At 39.3% G+C, this 21521-nt stretch overlaps 1 protein-coding gene across 50 annotated transcripts in view; it reads right to left on the bottom strand.

Moving 5' to 3' along the window:
- The window catches only part of LMO7 (LIM domain 7), a 218602-nt gene that overhangs the window by 25742 nt on the left and 171339 nt on the right, over positions 1 to 21521 (bottom strand). For all 50 annotated transcript variants that reach the window (XM_015439347.3, XM_015439351.3, XM_015439352.3 and 47 more), the window contains 5 exons: positions 16256 to 16373; positions 13990 to 14132; positions 11916 to 12348; positions 9721 to 10029; positions 151 to 265 (listed from right to left, as the gene is read on the bottom strand). In XM_015439347.3, coding sequence (XP_015294833.3) covers positions 151 to 265; positions 9721 to 10029; positions 11916 to 12348; positions 13990 to 14132; positions 16256 to 16373 — 1118 coding nt within the window. The remainder of the gene's footprint in view (positions 1 to 150; positions 266 to 9720; positions 10030 to 11915; positions 12349 to 13989; positions 14133 to 16255; positions 16374 to 21521) is intronic.

Below are 21521 nucleotides of genomic sequence, written 5' to 3'. Positions count from 1 at the left end.
GGAAAGAGGATGTATTTTCTGGCCTTATGGTTGCATTTTTCACAGGTTTTCTTCTCCTATATCAAATACGCTAATTTCTGTGGTCCCCAACCCCACAATGAAAGATGAAAAAGGAGAAGAAAATTCAGTAGAGCTAAATATATCATTTACCTGCTTCAACTGATGCTACGAAGATCCCAGGAATATCCCATTTTATTGTAAACCCAAAGTCAAGACTCTTCCCAGGCGTCTGGTTTATGCTGATTCTCATATCACTGAACTGATCCTGAAAACAAAACATGAAACCTGGTATCCAGTGTCTCTGGCACCCACATGGAGGAAAGTCTATCCATGAAAGGAGGGAGGCTGCACGCTAGGTATACTTGAATCATTTCATGATAAACTAGAAGCTTCATTCTTTCTTCCTTGCGTTGGTAAAACTTTCATTTATATAAATAGCACCGGGTTTATTATTTTTCTGCTAAAATAAGGAAAATCTTATTGTTATTACATGTTTTTCTTCATATTAATACTTTAAATTGGTTGGCCATGGATAAGCTTAGGTTTCTGCCCACTGTACAATTGAGTCTAACTTACAGGCCACACCATTTATTCACTGCCCAGGAATAAAGTACAGTGATTTAAATCATTTATTTGAAAAGGACCACCATACTTTTAGAAACCTACTCCCAATACTTGGCATATTTTCTGAATAACTTCAAGTGGTTCACAGACACATAATTTAGCCTCCAGTGGCATCCATCTAGGACTGGTACCACTCCCTCGTGGGCATGTGAAGTTCGGCAAGATATTTTGCTTGCCCAAATGCCACATGAAGATTTAGTGTTAAAGGCATAGCTGCTATACATGCTGCAAAATGCAGAACTATGTCACCTGTAAGGAATTACTCCCTAAGATACCAAGAGTGTCCCTATTGACACATTCTGAGCTACAGTCCATGACTTCTTCAAAATAACATCAGCTCATAAGCCCCCAAATAACCTCTTGGACTAAAGGTATAATTATTCCCATTGCTATCACTATACTACACTACAAATCCTAAATTCCAGGGAACTTAAATTATTTTCTAAACCAAATGTTTCAAGTTTTATAGTATACTATGTCTGTGCAAACCTTAATTTCTCTTGTAATTTACATATTTTGTTTTGAGGAAGCAACAAATAGATTTTAATATGAATTTATGAGACCAGTGTTTCAGCTTTGTTTCCTAATCACAAAAAAACTTAGACTTACCTGTTACAATTCTTCCTAAATCTGTTTTTACTTTCCAGGAAAAGACCTACCAATTCTCCATTTTAACTTGGCAGTTAAACCTAACCCAGGAACCAACTGGGCAATTCATAAAGCTTTCTGCCTAAGGTTTTTTACCCATAAAACAAGTAGCAATATTCTGAGAAATATTAGGATAGTACGTACTCTGGTGTGGATGTGATTTGTCGCCACCAAAACTCATGTTAAAATTTAATTGCCAATGTGGTGGTGCTGGAAAGTGTTACCTTTAACAGGTGTTTGGGTCATGAAGGATCTGCCCTCATAAAGGAATGAATGCAGTCTCATGGGAGTAAGTTCTCACTCTAGCAGGACTGAATTAGTTACCACAAGAGCAGGTTGTTATAAAGTGAGGTTGCCTTGTGTTGGGTCTCTGCACACACCATTTGCCTATCTGCTTTTCCACCATGTTGTGACACAGCACATGGTGCTCACCTGAAGCCAAGCAGATGTTGGTGCCATGCTCTTGGACTTTCCAGCCACCAGAACCATGAGCCAACTAAACCTCCTCTTTTCTTTATAAATTACTCAGTCTCAGGTATTCTGTTATAGCAACATTAAATGGACTAAGTACACAAGAATTTGAAGGAAGGCACTGAATAAACAAAGGATCAAGAATTCACTACTCTATATGGACAAGCAGAAGTATTATGACATTTCATTCAACCATTTGACATACATTTATTGTTTACTCTGTATAAAAAAAAAACACAATACTTAGCACTTTGGGAAATAAAGATAAATTAGGGATGATTCTTGCTCTCAAAAACGAATTGTTGATTTTTCAGTGGGTATGTGATTTTTAGCTTTCAGCAGAAAGCTCTTTGTAAAGCAGTTTAAACATGGAAATGCAGATGTAGTCATAATACTTGTTAATAACCACCTGATGAATGCCAATCTGAAGAATATAATAAAATTCTGCTAAGAATAGCAAAAACTACTGGTTGGTTCTACTCCTCAGCCAAAACCACCATACACTTAAGTTAGAGATGACTCGGTGAAAATGAGTGGTCATCTTCACCACACTAACAAAAAAAAAATCTGACTTAGAGCCAATTAAAGTGCAGAATCTATTTGCTATATAAGGAAGACAGACAAAGAGACAAATCATGGGTTACACATTCAAAACACTGATGTTTTATAGCTTGAAGAATAAAAGACAGGATGGAATCTTAATAAACACTCTCAAACTACATAAAGAATATGTTGTGGGAGATGGCAAGTGAACATTATCCTTTTCTACCAAATATAGGATCACAGAGAATGAGCTTAAGCCCTAGAGGAAAATGTCTCACTGTTATATTAGATTGGAAATACTATCTCATGAAGGATTGTACTTACCTCAGAAATAAAGAAATCACTATTTAAACATCTTAAATATTAATAAAAGGGCAGATAACCTCCTCCTCTTTGAAAGAGTTAACAGGAAGGACAGTGTCCCTGTGGCTACAGCCAGGCAAAGTGTTGTGTCAGTCCTTGAGACACAATGCAGGCAAAGAGGAGAGGACCACATGGGCAATTACAGGTGCATATCTGTCATTAACCAGGTGACGACAGGCATGTCACTGGGCCTGGTAAAGCCTTCTCTTTCATAAAAATACTGCTTTTTAATTTTGGTTTTAAGTAGCCTACTTTCAAATCAAAGTCTTACGCAGACCACCTCTTTCCAAACCACTATACAGAAAGGATTAAAGTGGGTGGCCGTGGTTTCAAAGTAAGAGTTCCAGAGCCCCACTTGTGTAGCCTTCCCCTCACGGCAGTCTCGAGGCATCTATGTCCAATTCCAAGTTCTTATAGCAAATTATTCCTGAAACTTCTTGCAAGTGAACATATCTATAATTACATTCAAGTATAAATTGTTCAACAGTGATTTCAGGAAGGATTTCAACTTCCTTATTTTTCCTTGCAAGGTATATGCCAAGTGAGTATCCTACAAAGAATCCAAGCTTCAGAAGATAATGATGACAGAATCATCTTTGAACTGGATGGAACAGGAATATAAATTATTGGGGGAAACCTAGATTCCTGAAGACTGATAATGAACTATCCAAGTGGTTTCAGTTGTTCACGCCAGAAAAGATAAGGCAGTTGTCTACTATCATCTCAGCATATAAGATAAAAAATTTCCCTCAAATTAGGTATAACTTGAGCAGACATATCCACTGAAAGTTCAGATTGCCCCAACAACTGTCAGACTGATGAAACAGAAGTACAAGACTCTACATTTTTAAACAAAAACATGAGGAGGTTCTGGAGTCCCAATGGTAACTCTTATTTCTGCTAAATCTGTTGAATTAAGATTTTCATGTCAACATAGATGGAATTTAAAAAAAAAAAAAAACAGGGCCAATCTTAACAACAAATCGAAAAGCTACACTTCTCGAATTTTTCCTATTAGACAAATGTGTTAAGGAAAGCCTACTTAGTTGATAAAGTTAACCTTAAAGTAAATCTGGACTGTAAAATCAGGAATATCAGAGGAAATCTATAATCTTTGAATCTGTGTACATATAGTTCTTTAGTGTCTTTCTTTCTGAGTCTTACTGGAATGAGAAAATGAAGTGAGTAGCCCTCAAATCTTGGTCTTCCTCTATAAATCCTTCTCCATCTCTCCTTCCTTCATCCCACTGTGGCAGGTAGTGTTTCTATAATACACCCACCACTGTCCTCATCCCATTCCAAGATTATCTTCTACCTACCAAATAACATCTTGAGTCTTCAACCCTCCAGGCACTGCCCACTATTCTTGCTTTCTAGGAAACAGTCTTCGAAAGTCACCTATTATCTTGCTTTCTCCAGCCTTTTTTCCCATGTCTCTTGCCACTTCTCAGTTTCATTAGCATGTTCCTCTTTTTTCTCTTCTTTTCATTGTGTTATTTGTTCCTTAGTCTCCAACCTCTCTGACTACATGCTTTTGTGAGCAACCTCATTCACTGCCATGCCTCCGATGTCTAAGTCCAACAATTCAAAAATTGAACTCATTATCTTCCTCCCAAACCTGTTCTTGCGCCTCTTGTTTTTCATATTTTGGTTAATTGCATCAATAGCTCATCAGGTGCCCAAGTTAGAAACATTGGATTCTTTTGGGGCCTCTTTCTCCTTCTTTCCCCTAACTGTTCCCCAGTCGAATGCCACACAACAATCCCTGTGCCCCTACCCTCCACCATACATATTTGCATTTTACAAGGTTCTGTCAAGTCCACAATCCATCTTGAATCATCCCATCTTTGCCACCCTCCCTTGTGTTATCATCTTGGTTCAGGCCATGATCTCCCCTAAACTCCTGTGGTTACCCCTCCTAAGTGGCTCTCTTGCCTCCAGTCCTTATTTTGTTCATTGTCCACACAGCTGCCAGAACTTTAGTTATAGAACACGCTATTATATCACACTCCATTTTTAAATTGCTGGTAGCTCCTTACTGCCCTACTTGGAAGATTTCAAACTCTACATTTCAGTTCTGGGAAGTTTCAATAAACATGTAATACCACCTTTCCTCAAAATGGTTTCAAGGATGATTTTATCTTTATGGACCAAAAGACATTTCAGTTCCCGGTGGCTCTAAAATTCTAAAGACACAGCAAAGTTCAAATAAGTCAAAATGTGGTCTCTTAACTATACATAAGGCAGTCCTCAAACGCAAGCCTGTCGTATTTCAAAAAACTTTAACATCAGATAAATTACAGTTGTGGTGTAGGCATTTCACCAGCCTGGGGCAGGTTACATAACTTTCAAATCTCATGTACTTCACTGGTAAAAATGGGATAATACACCTACTTTTCAGGGTTATTGAGATGATTAAATGAAACATTTAAAAGGTGTCAAGGCACACATGACTGATGCCCAGTAATGGCCTTCTTTTTCTTTTTCCAATGGAAGCAAATGTTAAACATAATACACATGCTGGCTAAGCAGTTTCTGGATCAATTAAAGAAAATCCCATTTAATTCTCACATACTTAGCTCTAAAGCCAAGAAAATTCGGTCAGCATTCAGCAAACATGTACAGATGCAGGCACTGCACTGACAGTAAGAAAGGTAGGGTTGTATTCTACCCTCGTGGAGAGCAGGTCCTAGTGAAGGTGAGAAGCAAGCAAAATGCACAGTATGAAGCTATGATAAGGGAAGTTCTGGCTACTATATCCAAAGGGGCAGTAATCAGGTTTGAGATCAGGAAATGGACATGCAGAAAGCTTCCTTTCTTCCATATGTGTCATCCCATTTGGGGGTTACTGCCTTAAAAAGTCTGGAGCAGAGGTTCTAGAAAGAAGATTTGTAGAGGGCTTAAAAATATAGAGCTCTGAGGCCGGGCGCGGTGGCTCATGCCTGTAATCCCAGCACTTTGGGAGGCCGAGGTGGGCAGATCACAAGGTCAGGAAATCGAGACCATCCTGGCTAACACGGTGAAACCCCGTCTCTACTAAAAATACAAAAAAATTAGCCAGGCATGGCAGCAGGTGCCTGTAGTCCCAGCTGCTGGGGAAGCTGAGGCAGCAGAATGGCATGAACCTGGGAGGCAGAGCTTGCAGTGAGCTGAGATCACGCCACTGCACTCCAGCCTGGGTGACAAAGCAAGACTCCATCTCAAAAAAAAAAAAAAAAAAAATAGAGCTCTGAAAGGACAGAAAATAAAACAGAAACTTGTAAGCAAGACCAACTTTGGGGAGAATCATGAAAACCACATCTGCATGGCAGATGGAAGGGGATGAAGGACCTCAGGGGTCACACTCCCTCTTCCCTGTCTGGGGTCACCTCCAGAATGAGTTTGGCAGCCCAGATTGGCAAGAAAGGTAGAGAAAAAAGCAAAACCACAAGAAAAGAAATGGGGCAAAAAGAACAGCAAGGGACAAACCCCCCAGCTCAGCTATGAGGATGAAAAGGAAATTCCTATCGGCAGATTTTAAATAAGACCATATTAAGTTCTTCCCTTCATTATGATTTTTCTACTTTATGGCACGCAGCAACTTAGCTTTCCTAAGATAACTCTAGGGAACACCATAGTGCTTACATTCCTTCATCTTAAAATTCCCACACTAAAGAACCAATAAGGACTCTAGATTACCTGCCGGATCAAGTTCATACTTCAGCCTAGTAATCAAGGCTTTGAATGCAGTTCAAGTCAGTAAAACTTAAGGGTCAATTACGTGTAAGAATGTACAAAGAATACCAGTGAAGGAGGAACAGGTAACTACATGGGACAAGGAAGAATTCAGTGAGTGAAACTTTTCAAGGGTAAGAAGTTTGATTCCAATGGGGGAGGGGTGATATCTTGATTCAAGAATGAAGTGGTCCTCCTGGGCTTTTGAGGAACAATAGGACCTCAAAAGGCAGAGATGTGGGAAATAAGCATCTTCAAATGGGGGAGCAGTGATGTGCTCCAAAAAGTACATGATGTATCCAAGAAAAAGTAAGCAGCCTTATGCAGGTGAATCATCTCTCTTTCCCAGGACATAGCATGATAGCATAACATGATACCAAATCCTGAGTCAGACTGCCTGGATTCAAATCCCGACTCCACTTGGTACCCTGCATGGCCTTGGACAAGTAACATGCCCAGGCCATGCCTCAGGTTTTATGTTTCTAAAATAGGGGTAATCACGATAGTCCACATTCGGATTGTTGATTACTTCACAGGGCTGCTGTGAGGATTAACTAAGACACTGCCCTGAGAAGCCTGGTTGGTACATAGTAAGCACGCTAACATCAGCTGTGACTGTGCTACAAAGGGCGTGGGACATATCACTGCTTCCCTGAGCGCCACAAACTTCATTCAGCAAACCACACAGTGCCACTAGAGGCTTTGGAGCAGAGAAATTACTGAGTCCAACCTGGCATCAGGCAAGTTAATCTGATGCCAGTCTTGTGTAGCATGTACTAACACCTGTGACCATTTGCACTGATAGGAAAAGGGCCTGAATTAGCATAGTGGAAGCCAAGATAGAAAAGAATAACATCAGCTGGGCGTAATGGCTAACACCTGTAATCCCAGCACTTTTCGAGGCCAAGATGGGTGGATCAGGCCTAGGAGTTCGAGAGCAGCCTGGGCAACATGGTGAACGCCTGTCTCTACAAAAAAATACAAAAATTAGCCGGGCGTCGTGGCATGTGCCTACAGTCCCAGCTACTCAAGAGGCTAAGGTGGGAGGATTGCTTGAGTCCAGGAGGTTAAGGCTGCAATAAGCCATGATCATGCCGCTGCACTACAGCCTGGGCAACACAGCAAGATCCTATCTCAAAAAAAAAAAAAGAAAAAGAAAAGAATAACATCAACGGGGGAGTCTGGAGGAAGAGACGAAAGGACAGTGCCAGTAAAAGTCCAAGGTATGAAAGAGAAAAATGACCTGAAGAACATTCTTCCACAGAGCTACCGAAACATTTAGATGATCAGCCACAAGCTACTCTTGATTTTGCTGTCCTCTGAACACCTAGAGTTATAGTGTCTGAATGGAGTTTGGGGGAGTGTTGCACAGGCCCTTTACATATTGATCAGCAGCTGTCACACACATTCACATCCTTCTCTCAAGTCAGTAAGCTCCTCCTGAGACAAAGGCAAGGGCATGCTATAGAAGCTACTGCCCTAGTGGTGCAGAAAAGGACACACCAAGCATCAGAGATATGTAAGTCACCATATGAATTATATCTACATTAAAGAATTCCAATGGCTTCACTTATCAAATCAAGCCTAATTTTTCTTGGTGGAATACCATCTCAGGTTTGCAAACAAAGAAGTATAAATCCATTAATGATGAAACCTGAAACAGTGCCATATTAATTGAAGCTCCCTCTGAGTTGCAATAACCTGAGACACACCCACGCACCACACTTAGCCTCTTTTCCTTAATCCACAGTTGCAGTTAGTCAGCTGCCACCCTGAGAAAGGCACCAACACCCAGCGTGCAGCACGTGATTCAGGCTGTTTTGTTTAATTTGCTGTTTGAAAAAGGTAAAGGCAAACATACAAATCCGTGAAACAAAAGGCACTTTGCTTCTGCTTTTATTATTCATCCACTGGTATCTTATGTTCCCCAAGTATAATACAGGCTATTGTTCTCCTTCACTGAGACTTAGGAAGCTAATTATATATTTCCAATTCCTTAAAAAATGTAATGATAATTTACAACTCATTATTTCAGCAAGCTGAAGAAATTGTTTTTAGATATATGTCTGTATATATGCATGGGGGAAAAAAAACCAAAAGAAATATACCTAGATGTTAACAGTGATTATCTCTAAATGATGGAATTATCAGCGATTTAAATTATTTATACTTTCCTGCATTTCCAAATTTTCTCAAGCACATACTACCTTATAACCAGAAAAGAAAGTTTAAATGTTTTAAGTTTTCCCATACAAATAAAAACTCAATAATAATAAATATGCAACGCCAAATTATTTCACATCAAGTTATTTCATTAATATAACTTATGACAAGTCATATATACATACACACACGCGCTAATCTAACTTAGGACAAGTCATATATACATATATACACACACACATACACACACAAATACTAATATAACTTGGGACAAGTCATATATACACACCCACTTAATGTATATAATACACAATTAATGTTTTTCAGGGCAACAAAGAATACTAAACCAAGCCAAAGAACCACAAAAGCTCCTCCATGCTAAGGAGTTCATACAACTATCAAAATGCTTAGCAAGAATTTTTCTGAGAGAAGTTTTCTGTTATCCAAAGACTTCTGGCATGTTTTACAGGTGGGCTACAAAGAACATTTATTACTTAATCATTCTCTTAGAAGTCATCTATTAGAAATTTAAGTAGGAAAAACTACACATGTCATTCTTCATCTGATGGTATATTTTGTTTGGACTCCAAATGTTGTGGAATACAATTGTCATATTATAACCAAGCCTCGATAGTCCCATTTGGAGATAAGGAAACATCGAAAATTATAGACATTCTAAAGTATAAAATAGTATTAAAAGTCGCTAGAAGGTTAAAATTATCGAAAAAGAAATGCCATGTACCTAGAGGCCAGCACCTATCACGTGCATCAATTTTTCCTTGTGGCCAGTTAAGTTCCCTGGGAAAGGGCTTCTGTCACCCATATATACACTAGATCTGCATCTAAAACCTTCAAAGTGACTACTGTATCTGAAACCTGGGACTACTGGGCACTAGCAGTATAAGGCAACCACTACTGAAACGTGGAATACAGAGAAAACACCAGCCAAATCTCCAAAGGAGACTGGTGCACAAAGTCTCCACACACTCACATCACAAGTGTTATCTGGATCTATGCACTCAGAGTGGAAAGACACCTACTTCCTCCAAGATCTGTCCAGAGTAAACCAGAATGTCATTTTGCACATTTTCAGCCCAGATTAACACCTAGAGGTTTGACGTTTGAGACATGGTTTCCAGATTTAAATGCGTAAGTGTCTGAGCCACAGATGATAAAGAACTTTCCCAAACTCACCTGGGATCTTGAGACTTCTCTTTGGGGGGAGATTTCACCTTCTCCAGATTCAGACATTAAATCAAGACCAGATGTGGAAGACAGTGTGGCTTTAGAAGTGGGAGCCTGGTCTTGGGAAAGAGATGAGAAGGGGGATGTAGGAGAGGGCTGCCTTGTCGCATCTTCTTCTGTTGCTGCTACCTCTCTCTGGCTAAATGAGCTTGAAGCCAGTTGGCTTGCATCCGAGTTTGGTGCAGGGGTGCTGACCACATTGTTTGGAGTTCTCTTAATGTCTTCAACATCTCCATTATACTTCCAAGCATCATCCATCTAAATAAGAAAATATCATTTTAAACTTGATATTCTGTTACCTTTATTTCTGTTTTTAAAAGTTGTTTATTAAATTAATTTTTTAAAACTAAAATAGCATACCACCCACAGTAACATAACTATTACTAAACGCTTGGGCTGAGTTCTTTCACACCGATAGATAAACACACATGTAGTGGGGGAAATTGTTTTAGAAAAAGCATTCATATCACATACAAACTTCTGAAATTTGCTTTGCTTGTTTACTCCAAGCAAACATCTTAAGCATTAAATTTCCACTGAATCTAAACTGGCGTAAAAAAAAAAATTTGCCATATATACATGTGTTATGTGCAGTTTACACATCAAGATGGTGTAACTCTAACCTCTGCACAAGCTCACCAACATTTTGCTCTTCAGAACAGACTAAATGAACTGAGAACATGTTTTACCATGTAAGATCTGGGGAGTGATGAGATTCCCCTTTGCTGAGAGCCAAAAGGCCTTGGTGTTCTATCTGCTGATCACTCCAGGTCAACAGATAGAACTCTAAACCAGTCCCTTTACTTGCTGAATATTCCATAGTATGGACATCAACAATTTATTCATTTGATGTGCATTTAAAGTTGTTTGAAATGTTCTGTCACTTCCAAAACTACTGCAACAAATATCCATATCTCTTTATAATTGGAACTTCTATTTTTATAGCACACATTTCCAAAAGTAGGCTTGTTGGAGCAAAAGTTTTATATATATATATATAGTTTCTAAAAATAATTGTAGCAACACACTCCAGAAGTAATGTATGAGAACATCTGTTTCTCAGCATCCTTGCCAACACTAGACATTTTCAATGTTTTAAGTCTATATCACGCCGATGGGTAAAAAGTTATACGTCTCATTCTTGCTCCAGGGAAGCTGAACATACTTCTTTGTGCTTTGTTACCAGCCATTTGAATCCCTTCTCCCTTGAACTGGCCACTACTTTTCTATATTCATTTTGCTAGTGTGTTTGCTTACCAATTTGTAGAAGCATTTGCTATCTTAGAGATACTAACTCTTTATCTATCATACATTTTAATAATATTTTTCTGAGTCTATATATTGTCTTTTGACTATATTAAGGAAGTCTGCCATGAAATTCTTATAATGTCAAATATGTCTACATTTTCCTTTATATAATGGTCAGGAGTTTCCCAATTAGTTTAGGTAGGCTTCTCTCACCCCAAATATCCAATTTTTTATACCCTTTTAGAGTTTAGGATTCTACATTAGCAGAGCTAAAAAGAATATGAACATTAATCTTAGCACTGTGTTGCTTCCTTTCACATAATTCAGATTAGCACACTCATTGTTGGATATGGTACCACTTCATTCTCAGAAAAAAAATGCCGCAATATTCTACATCCTTCAAAATCCTGATATTAATAGAAATGCATACATATAAACAGTAAGACATTCAAACTGATAAAGTGAGAAATCTGAAAAAAGCAGAAATGTGTACATATGCACCTGAAAATCTCTAGGCTAAACTACATGAAATGCTGTTTTATAGGTCAAGAAGAACAATCATACTGACAACTTCATACTTTTCAACCTAATACTTTAGAAAAGGTACATCTAAAAAAATGACATTATAAAATAATACTCTGCCTTAGAATATATCTTCTTCATTCTTTAAAATGTATCAGCCATACTTTCACATAATTTAAAGTTTAGTAAATTCTGTATAATTGATCTATCTTAAGCATTAAGTTTCCATTGCATCTAAACTGGCATAAAATAAAACGTCATTATATATGGCATGTACAGTTTATACATAAAGTTGATGTAACCCCAACCTCTGCACAAGTTCACCAACATTTTGCTCTTCAGAACAGACTAAATGAACTGAGAACATTTTTTACCGTGTAAGATCTGGGGAGTGATGAGATTCCCCTTGTCTGAGAGCCAAAAGGTCTTGGTGTGACCACAGATGTTAACCTGACTGTATCAGTTTTCTGGTAACTTCTGGGGAGAGAAGCTGAAACACGAGTCGACTCCATTTGTGTGCTCAGTGAACGCAGAGAAGACAAAGAGGTTGGGCGTTGTTCTTCCACAGGACTTTGAGAAGGAAGCTGAATTTCAGTTGTTACACTGTTCTCTCTTTTTGCAAAAGTTGTAGAATCTTCTTTGAGAATTTCTGAAGGATAAGTTGTCCCCTTCTCTTCTACTCTCTCACTCCGGTAACTTGCTTCTGACACAGTCAGTGTAGGGGGTCGTTTTTCTTCATCCAGCACATCATCAAAAGAATACATTCTTCTTCTCGAAGGAACTGTAGACTTTTGATTTTGGGATTCCCTTAGCAGAAAGAAATGCACCATCACCACAAAGATATGCATTTGACACAGACAGGTGGTAAGAGAGTAATCAACAGATGAAATGGACTGGGAATAAAAAGCTGCTAACCTCACACAAGAATCAATACAACACTTACAGAGCATAAAGATACATATAATTTTTTTTTCTTTTTTTCTTTTTTTTTTTTTCTTTTGAGACTGAGTCTCACTCTGTTGCCCAGACTGGAGGGCAGTGGCGTGATCTCGGCTCACCTGCAACCTCCATCTCCCGGGTTCAAGCAATTCTCCTGCCTCAGCCTCCCAAGTAGCTGGGATTACAGGCATACGCCACCATGGCCGGCTAATTTTTTTTGTATTTTTAGTAGAGACAAGATTTCAATACATTGGCCAAACTCCTGACCTCTCAAACTCCTGACCTTGTGATCCACCCACCTTGGCCTCCCAAAGTGCTGGGATTACAGGCGTGAGCCACCACGCCCAGCAAGATGTATATAATTATCTTTAATGTCCCAACCAAGAAAGAATAATAACTTAATTAAAAAGGTTCTCAAATACTTCACTGGGATATTAATTGTAAAGAGATTTTTAATGAAACAAGGAAATTTTAATAAAGGATTATTCACAAAATTTTATCCACAAGCTTATAACTTTCAAAATTAAAACACTGTAAATATCATGACTGACAACTAACTTGAACCTTCCAAAGTTGTGGATTAATTGGCAGCCTTGTGAGGATATTTTCCTGCAAAAATTTATAATAATTTAGTAAAAATAAAAGATTACAAAAGACCCAGGCTTTTGTGGAGATCAAACTAGTGTATGATTTCATATAGCTTGACAGAACTTGCCAGAACAATTATTAGGGATTAAAAGTCACCATTCGTATTTATGGGAAGGTTCATGAAACACCCTCATCTCTCACATTTAGAAAGGAATACCCACCTCCCAAGCTAACTGAATTGCATCCAAATGAATGAAACTGCTTATCATTCGCCTTTAGGGCAGAAAGCAGATTTGTTTCATTTCACCTGATAGTGTATTTCCTTTTTGACATGATTCTAAAAGCATATTTTCCTTCTCTTCGACCTGTAAATATCCTAATATTTCACAGAATAATGAATGCTTTACAGGAAAGTTTAAATTTAACCTTTATACTGTTATGCTGCAATGCAAAGAGTAAGTAAAACACACACAATTATGTTTATTAAAACTTTCTTTAAAATATAATGAATTGCATTATTAAACATGAAAAAGAACTTTGTTATGTTTTACACAATTTAGTTAAAAGTAAGCTGATTTTATTGGAAGATCTCATTCCTTAATTCACTTAAGAGTATAAAGCAATGTATTTCCTGCACCCAACATAGCCAACACCATCCAATTCTGCATGTGAATGCGCAATGTAAGAGAAGAAATAATGAACACCTATTTTAAGTCCTCATTTATTTTGTTACTCTAAGTCACTATTTCAACAATGCTTTGTTTTTTCACTGCAGACCAAAATCTTAAATGTTTCTTTGCGTATTTGATTAAAGTTGAATATTGGTGGACACTTATGCCACACTACACTTATACAAAATACCTATTTATAACACTGGCGTCTCCAACCCTGTTACAACCGAGGTGCATTCAGCAATATTACCTGTCCTGCAGCATTTCCTTAAACGTCTTAGAGCTTCTCTCAGACTTCTCAAGTGCCTGCTTTTCAATTTCTTCCCTCTCTTCTTTTTTCTTCTGCAGATCTGAAGTGTAACTTTTTCGACGATCTTTCCATTTTGCAAGGTCCTGACAGAAAAATCACATCAGCAGGGGCACACCTGAATTTCTACACACCCTTTCTAGCAGCCAGAATGTGCCAGAGTATCTTATTACATCACTGAAACTATTCGCTCCAACTGGGTGCCAAGGTGCCCTAATTTTGCTTTTTATAGCCAGCGTTTCTGTACCAAGCCTTTATCTCATGTGTCTGTCTGAAAAACCTGACCTAATAAGATAGACCCCATTTTTGTTTTCCCAGGAAGTATCTGCCTCATTGCACACTTCACAAAGAATGCTAAATGCTTGTAATTAGGTGACAGTTAGTTAGATCAGGAACTGTTTCCAATTCGTTTTCATCTCATTCCAAAAACCTGGCTGTTCTGCGAAACAACATGTTTCACTGGTAAGGCCAAAACAGAAACGCGATTGTGATGGTTAAGCACAGATGCACAGTCTGTCTTTCATTTCACAAGCAGAGCTCAGTCCCTACTTTGAGGCAGGCCCAACTGTAGGAACTATTAATACATACATGCATAGGGCGGGGTTCCCCTCAAGAAACTCTCAGTCTACAGGGGAGATTCAGATATATAAATAAAAGTTCAGTAACAAGTGTGACAGGATTGCATGAGACAGTGGGGTCCTAAGGAGACCATGGGTCTGGTTCTACCTCCGGAAGGGGAGGCTTTGGAAAGGCTTTAACTGGGAAGGCGAGACTTGAGTATGTGATTTCAGAAGGGTTAAATCCTCCTAGGTCAGAGCAATAAGGAACATGCGGCAGGAACAAACCAACACCTGTCCCCCATATCCCCAGGAACGTTAAGTCTAACCTTGCTGGGTGACCCCAGGGACAATCAACCTAATTCAGCTTTTCAATTCTCCCCAGAAACCTAGGCTGGTTCTGAGACCCAGGGGGTTAAGACATTTTGCAAGGTATAAAGTTTTCCATGTCTCCAAAATAGAGAACTGCTCGGAACTGTTAGTGGCATTCCAGTCCAAACAGAAGCGCATTCAAGGTCTCAGACAAAACCGAATTTCACCCCCAGGGCATGCAAAGTACATTTGGTTTATACCCCTTGCAAGCCCACAGAGCCACTCCTGCTTTAAAAACAGCCTGTGACCAATATGAACTCCTTCCAGAAAGAACAAAAGCAATGCGCATTTAGTCCTACAGCATAACTGGCATGAATTTTTATCTGATTTAACCTAACAGATAAGCCCTTAATACTTACTTTCACACCAGAAAATTCACCGTGTATTTTGGCAAAGTGATATTGAATTACTGTTTCTTGACAATTAAATTGAGTTCCCAATTAAAAGAGGCACCAGAATTTAGAAAGGTAGCCAGGGCAGAGGTTTCTTCATTTCAGAGACTATTAATTCCTTTGAAAATTAAGATTTACTTTGACTCCTTTGTTCATGCTATTGCTCAACTCTCACCATAAAGTTGTCCTCAAATTTCTTTGGGTTTGCTCTGATAGTCTGTCTACCGTATTTCTTTGCATTTCTTCAGTTTATCACAATTACTCTATTCAAAAAAATGGTCAAGCTTTTTTTCTTCAGGATCAAAACTAAAGAGTAAGTCTATATCTATATAAACACCTGGATATATGTCAACTCTGCAAAAAACATTTCATTTTGATTCATATTACTGACTTCTTCAGCCAAAATATTGCTCTGAGTTATATTACTTATTTCTCCCCAAATCTCCCTAATTAACTCTTAATTACTAACCCTTTTCATCTTTCCTTCCTGATGCCAAGGTCTCTGCCAGAACCCTGTTCCTCTTCTCTCCCTAAACTTTGGCCAGGTCTTTCCCATCAGAAGTATAGTTAATGTGCATATCCCAAATTCAACCACCAAAACAAGTAAATAAGTTCACCATACTGCAAGGAAGCAACTCACATTTTTGAGAACTCAGAGAATATTAGAAAATAAACATTCAGGTATATTTTTCACAATGGCCTTTAAAATATGCAACAATAATAGGAAAAAAAAAGGTTTAAAAATCTTTGTAAAGGAAGTTGGTCACATTTTATACAGAACTGAATTCTGTAATAGCAAGGAAATGGTCTTGGGTACATAGACTTTAAGAGAAGCAAAGAAAAGTCAAACAAATACACTCTCCCTCCCGCTACCCCCAAAATACTCACATCCTGCCATTTCTGATCTTGTTCTTTTAATTGTGATTTTATTTTCTGCATCTCCTCGTAACGCAGCTGACGCAAGTTTTGAACATCCTCTGCGCTGACATCGCTCATGGACTTACTCCTACAACAAAAAGACTCATGGTTACCACAGAAGTTCACATGACCAGACTTAGGGGTTAAACTGAGGTTGGACTTATATTTGGAAATTCCACCTAAATTTCTACCTAGACACTTCGGTGATAGTGTCACAGAAGTAGCGCTACAGAGATAAATGGTGTTTTTCCAAAACTCAGAAACAAGAGCCTAGCACTCGAGTGTGAATTTTTTCACAAAATGGCTAGATTAGCCCTATACAAGTCTCGAAAAAACTCCCCAAGGTTCATATTTAAAGAGGTCAATGCATAAAAGGATTACTTTAGGAAAAAAACAGTCACTCTCTTTATTTTCTATCTCCTTCAAAGATAATCTGTTGAGGTTTGGCTGCCTTTTCTGGGCACTCATTAATAATTTAAAGTTTACCTGATATTTTTCTCCTCAAGTTCAATACCATGAATAAATGTGCTGCAGATTCTAAAAGATTCTGTAAGATCTGCCCTACCAGTGCACTAGACGTGTTCTCAAAGCACCACAGATAGTTTCTAATAGTCCTTTATAACTACCTCCATAACCCTCTTCTTCTATTAGGGCAACTTGCACGCATTCAACTTGTAACACAAGGATGGACTGAGGTTAAACTTTGGAAGAGCTCAATCCACAATAGAAACCAATGAACAGAGTGGCGTGTTGGACACAGGTACACGTGTGCTCTCTACATGCACATAACCAAGAGCCGAGTAAACTATACCAGAGGGGAAAGAGAGATTGAGGGTAGTCTCAAGAAAAAGGGAGAGGTCAGATCTAAATACTGAGGAGCAAGTAGGAATGCGAGAAAGAGCCTTTGAAGCTCTTTCCCACTGATCTTTTATACTGCACTCCTGACTTTATTTAAGTAACTGTACACCCCCTGCCTGGGCATCTAAATTTTGCCTTCCAAGATGGTGCCATCATTATTTCTTTTAAAGCATGTTTGCTCCTAGCTGTTCAGGAATTCCTAGCTTAGCTAGCTCATGGAATTATTATTTCTAAATGAGTCCCAATTCCATAATTAAGGAACCAGTCCTTCCTTTGACTCATTTCCAATTGCTTCTTGAATAAATATTTCTGCATGGATATCCCCTAGGCACTTCTTCAATTGGCAAAGGACTGATTAAAATAATATCTAGAAGGGATTTTGTAAACTGTAACTCACTAAATGCATGGTTATTGTTGATGTGACCAAACTCAATCTTGTCCCCAAACCTGCTTTTCCTCTTGTGGTTACTAATGTTGCCACCTGCCCTCCAGTCATCCACATCTGAAACCTAAGAACCACTTTGCACCTTTGTTTCTCCCTTCTCCCCACTTTCCATTAGTTATCAAGTCCTTTCATTCAGTGTCTCTTTCTTTCCATCTCTATTGCCAACACCCTAGATCAGAGTACAGTCAACTCACCTAGACTTCCAAAATGGCTTCTTGAATTAATACCCAAACTCCAGTTTCAACAAACATCTTTCCTAAACTATTTCCTCTGATTCAAAAGCCCTTTACCAGTATACCTAACTTCTTAATTGCCATTCATACCTCAGGACTCCCGGACAGGTATTTCCAACTTCCTATTCATTCTCCACTTGGAAGTCTAATAGGCCTCAGGTTTGTCACAGAAAAAACCTGATTGTCCCCTTCACGACCTGCTCAGCTCTCACTCTCCTTGTATCAGTAAAGGTCACCTCTATCCTTCCCAACATTAGGGCACACATCTTGGAGTCATCCCAGATTCCTCTCTTTCTCTCATATACCGTAACTGGTCCCATCAGTAAATCCTGTCCCTCTGCCTTCTAAATGTATCTAGAACACAATCACTTCTTACCACCTCCACCATTACACCCTGATCCAAGTGACTCCTACCTGGATGATTACAATTATTACAATAATCACATCTGCTACCTGGATTATAACAATTATCACATCATCTCCTACCCAGATTATTACAATTATTATAATAATCACATCACATCACCCACCTGGATTACAACAGCCTCCTTGCTTCCACCCCTTCCTACCCAACAGCAGCCAGACAGGTCCTTTCAGACTGCACTCAGATCACAGTACACCTCTACTCAGCACCCACTACTTTCTTCCCATTTCATTAGAGTTAAATTAAAGACAGGTTCTTCCAAAACCTAAGAGGTCTGCCATCCCTGGTTCCTACTACCTCTCTGTGCTCATCGGCACCAGCCCCCACTCTCTCTGCTCCAGCCAACTGGCCTCCCTGCCCTGCTCACACCTCCTGCTTTTCCCCTTGCTCCTCAATCTGCCTGGAATGCTCTTCACCCAGATATCCACATAGCTCCTCTCTCACTTCCAGGCGTCTGCTTAAATGTGCCCTCTGTGTTTCCTTCTCTGACCACCTTACCAGAAACAATAAATGCCCCTCTCCCCTGACCCATCCTGTCCCTAGTCCTTTCTCCTTCATATCATGTCTCGCCATCATGTACATTTATTTACATATCACTGCCTTGCCCTGTAAGATTATAAAGCAGGAATTTTCTGATTTGCTTGCTGGTATATCACCTGTACCTGAAGGGGAGCCCAGCCTGCAGTAGGTGCTTGATAAATGTGTTAAATTAATGATCTAGATAATATGCAGCACTTTGATGAAGTCTTCCCAGCTCATCCATATCAAAGCTGCTCTGTCCCTTCTCTCAACCCCTCTACTGCCTCAGCTACAACTTTATCATGGTACTGAACCCTCAGCCTTATGTCTGTTACAGTGCATGTGTGTCTGTGTGTGCACGTGCATGCTTGGATTCTCTTCCTCACAAGTCGTGTGTTGCTTAGGAGGAAAACTTATTAGCAGCACAAGGCATGCAGGATATACTCATTCAATGTCTGTGGTAAGAATAAGGTAGGTTTTCTAACATTTAATCAAGTAAAATTTACTATACTTAAAATGTTTCTAATTCTTTTTGTAAGATTATTATGGCTATCCACAGTTCTATGAAGAAAGTTCTACAGGATTTATTAAGCACTATTAAGGAATAAATTATATCGAGAGAATATATGAGGACATATATGAATATAGATGGATCTATTAATGTAATATATCTAACTAGGTATGACTACTTATAAAATTGATTTGTGTGAATTTGAGAATATAAATTCACGTAAGTCACACTGTGAAGAATGAGGCTATTTGAACTAATACTATGACAGACTCACTAAGAGGAGGCAGGAAAAATTTTTCAAGAACCAGGCATGAGGGGTATCTAGACACTCAACACACGAGATTACACAAACTCCAGAACAAACAACAAAAAAAGGGATGCTAATAGTTTAATAATCTTTTGATGGGAGGAAGGCTAGAAGGCCCAGCAGCTCCCAGGGTTGCTCTCCTTTGGCCCTAATCCTTCTACACCAGGCAATGCTAAGGTGTCTTCCCGTGAAATGTGCTTCTCAAGGGCAGAGGTTGCATTCTTCTCCTGGGTGTCCCCAACACGGAGCAGAGCCTGGCACACAGGCAGTCCTTAATGTGAACAAAGTGAACCAAATACACTCTGGAGTAGACAAGTCCCCGTGTAAGGCAGGAATGTGAGCACGGTTCACTCCCTAGGGTAAAAAACAGTTACCCACATTGAGCCTGCACACATTGTATAGCAGCTGGAGCCAGGCACCGCAACGAGCCAGGAGGGGAGGGCTGCAGGCCCAGCCGTGGTGCCAGTTTTCACCCCACCCTAACACACATCAGTTCGCTTCCGAGCTCCCATTTCTCACCTGCTAAGTGAGGAAGGGATTGTTATGAAAACTGGATTTGACTGTGTGGGTTGCATTTTTAAAACCTTCTGGGGCATATACTAATTCTCATTAAAACGAACATGATTGTTTGGGATCTCCCAAAAGATAACTCTCCAAGCTGCTTCAAATCCGAGAGGTCACCCCAGACCTGTGATAAAATCCAGAACTTTTGTAGTAGAGGAAGGAGTCTCTCAGGCCAGATCACAAAGAATTCTTCCTTCCCTTATCAGCATTAATGGCATAATATTCAGCTTCTGAGGGCTTACTGTGTGTGCCAGCAACCTCGCCAAGCAGTCTACGTGAATTATCTCAGAGGCAAAGCCCTAGTCCGGTTCTACCACTCACAAGCCACATGTCCTTGGGAAAGCTGCAATATTTGTTTCTCTATCTCCACATCCCTATCTGTTGGCCTCACAGATTTGAGATAAGTACCAGAGATAGCATCAGGAAAATTGTTTGGGAAAACTATGAAGGATTGCGCGGCTCTAGTACGTTGTGTTGAATGAAGGATGATTAACTGGCAAATCACATCATATGTCTCTTACAAGTCCTGCTTCATTTGTATTTCCTTATTTGGAAAGGCTCCAATTTAGAAATGCAACTGGAGTTTTTCCAAAAAATACAGATCTAGCATCTTGCCTTTCTGTTGAACAGAATTTTTTAAAAATAGCATTTAGAAGGAAAAAGAGGAAGTTTAAGGAAGGAGTTGTCAATCATAAACAAGGTTGCTAAAGTCTCACTCTCTTCTCCCACGATGCAGGTTGCCTACTATGCTCCTGGTACTTTTTGGCTAGTTTTAAGGCGTTTCCTTTTAGAACTCACTTTCAGGAACTTTACAGGTGAAAATCTAAGGAGTAATGGATCAAAAAGGAGCAGAACGTGGCAAATTTTCTCAAATATAAAAGCATGGATAGACTTATACAGCAAACAGAAATTCCATGATACTAGGGTTAAGGTTCCCCAACTTTTGGAGGGAGATAGGAATATACTGATTTATGTACCTCTGAGTGTATTTCCATTAGGTACTACAGGAATTCTCTGAAGAGCAATCAATGCTAAAACTTGGGCAAGAGGCTTTGGAATTACCATACACTAGAATAAAAAGTCAATGTGATGAAGATTTTTCATTTACAGATATATACTCTCAGTGAGGGTTCCTCAGTAGCACCACTGCTGACATTTTGGGGCAAGAAAACTATTTGTTATAGGCACTCCTGTGTACTGTAGGACATTTAGCAGCATCTCTGGCTACGAAGGCACTAGTTGCCAGTAGCGCACACACTCCCACCCACCCAATGGGACAATAAAAAATGCCTCCAGACATTGCCAAACGTCTCCTGGGGGTGGAGGGAAATCCCTAGAAATAACTGACATTGGCTTTTTTTCCCTTTCTTTTTGG

The sequence above is a fragment of the Macaca fascicularis genome, chromosome 17 (assembly GCF_037993035.2).
Source record: "Macaca fascicularis isolate 582-1 chromosome 17, T2T-MFA8v1.1".
Lineage (NCBI taxonomy): Eukaryota > Metazoa > Chordata > Mammalia > Primates > Cercopithecidae > Macaca > Macaca fascicularis.
This window is presented reverse-complemented; position numbering and strand designations above follow the sequence as displayed.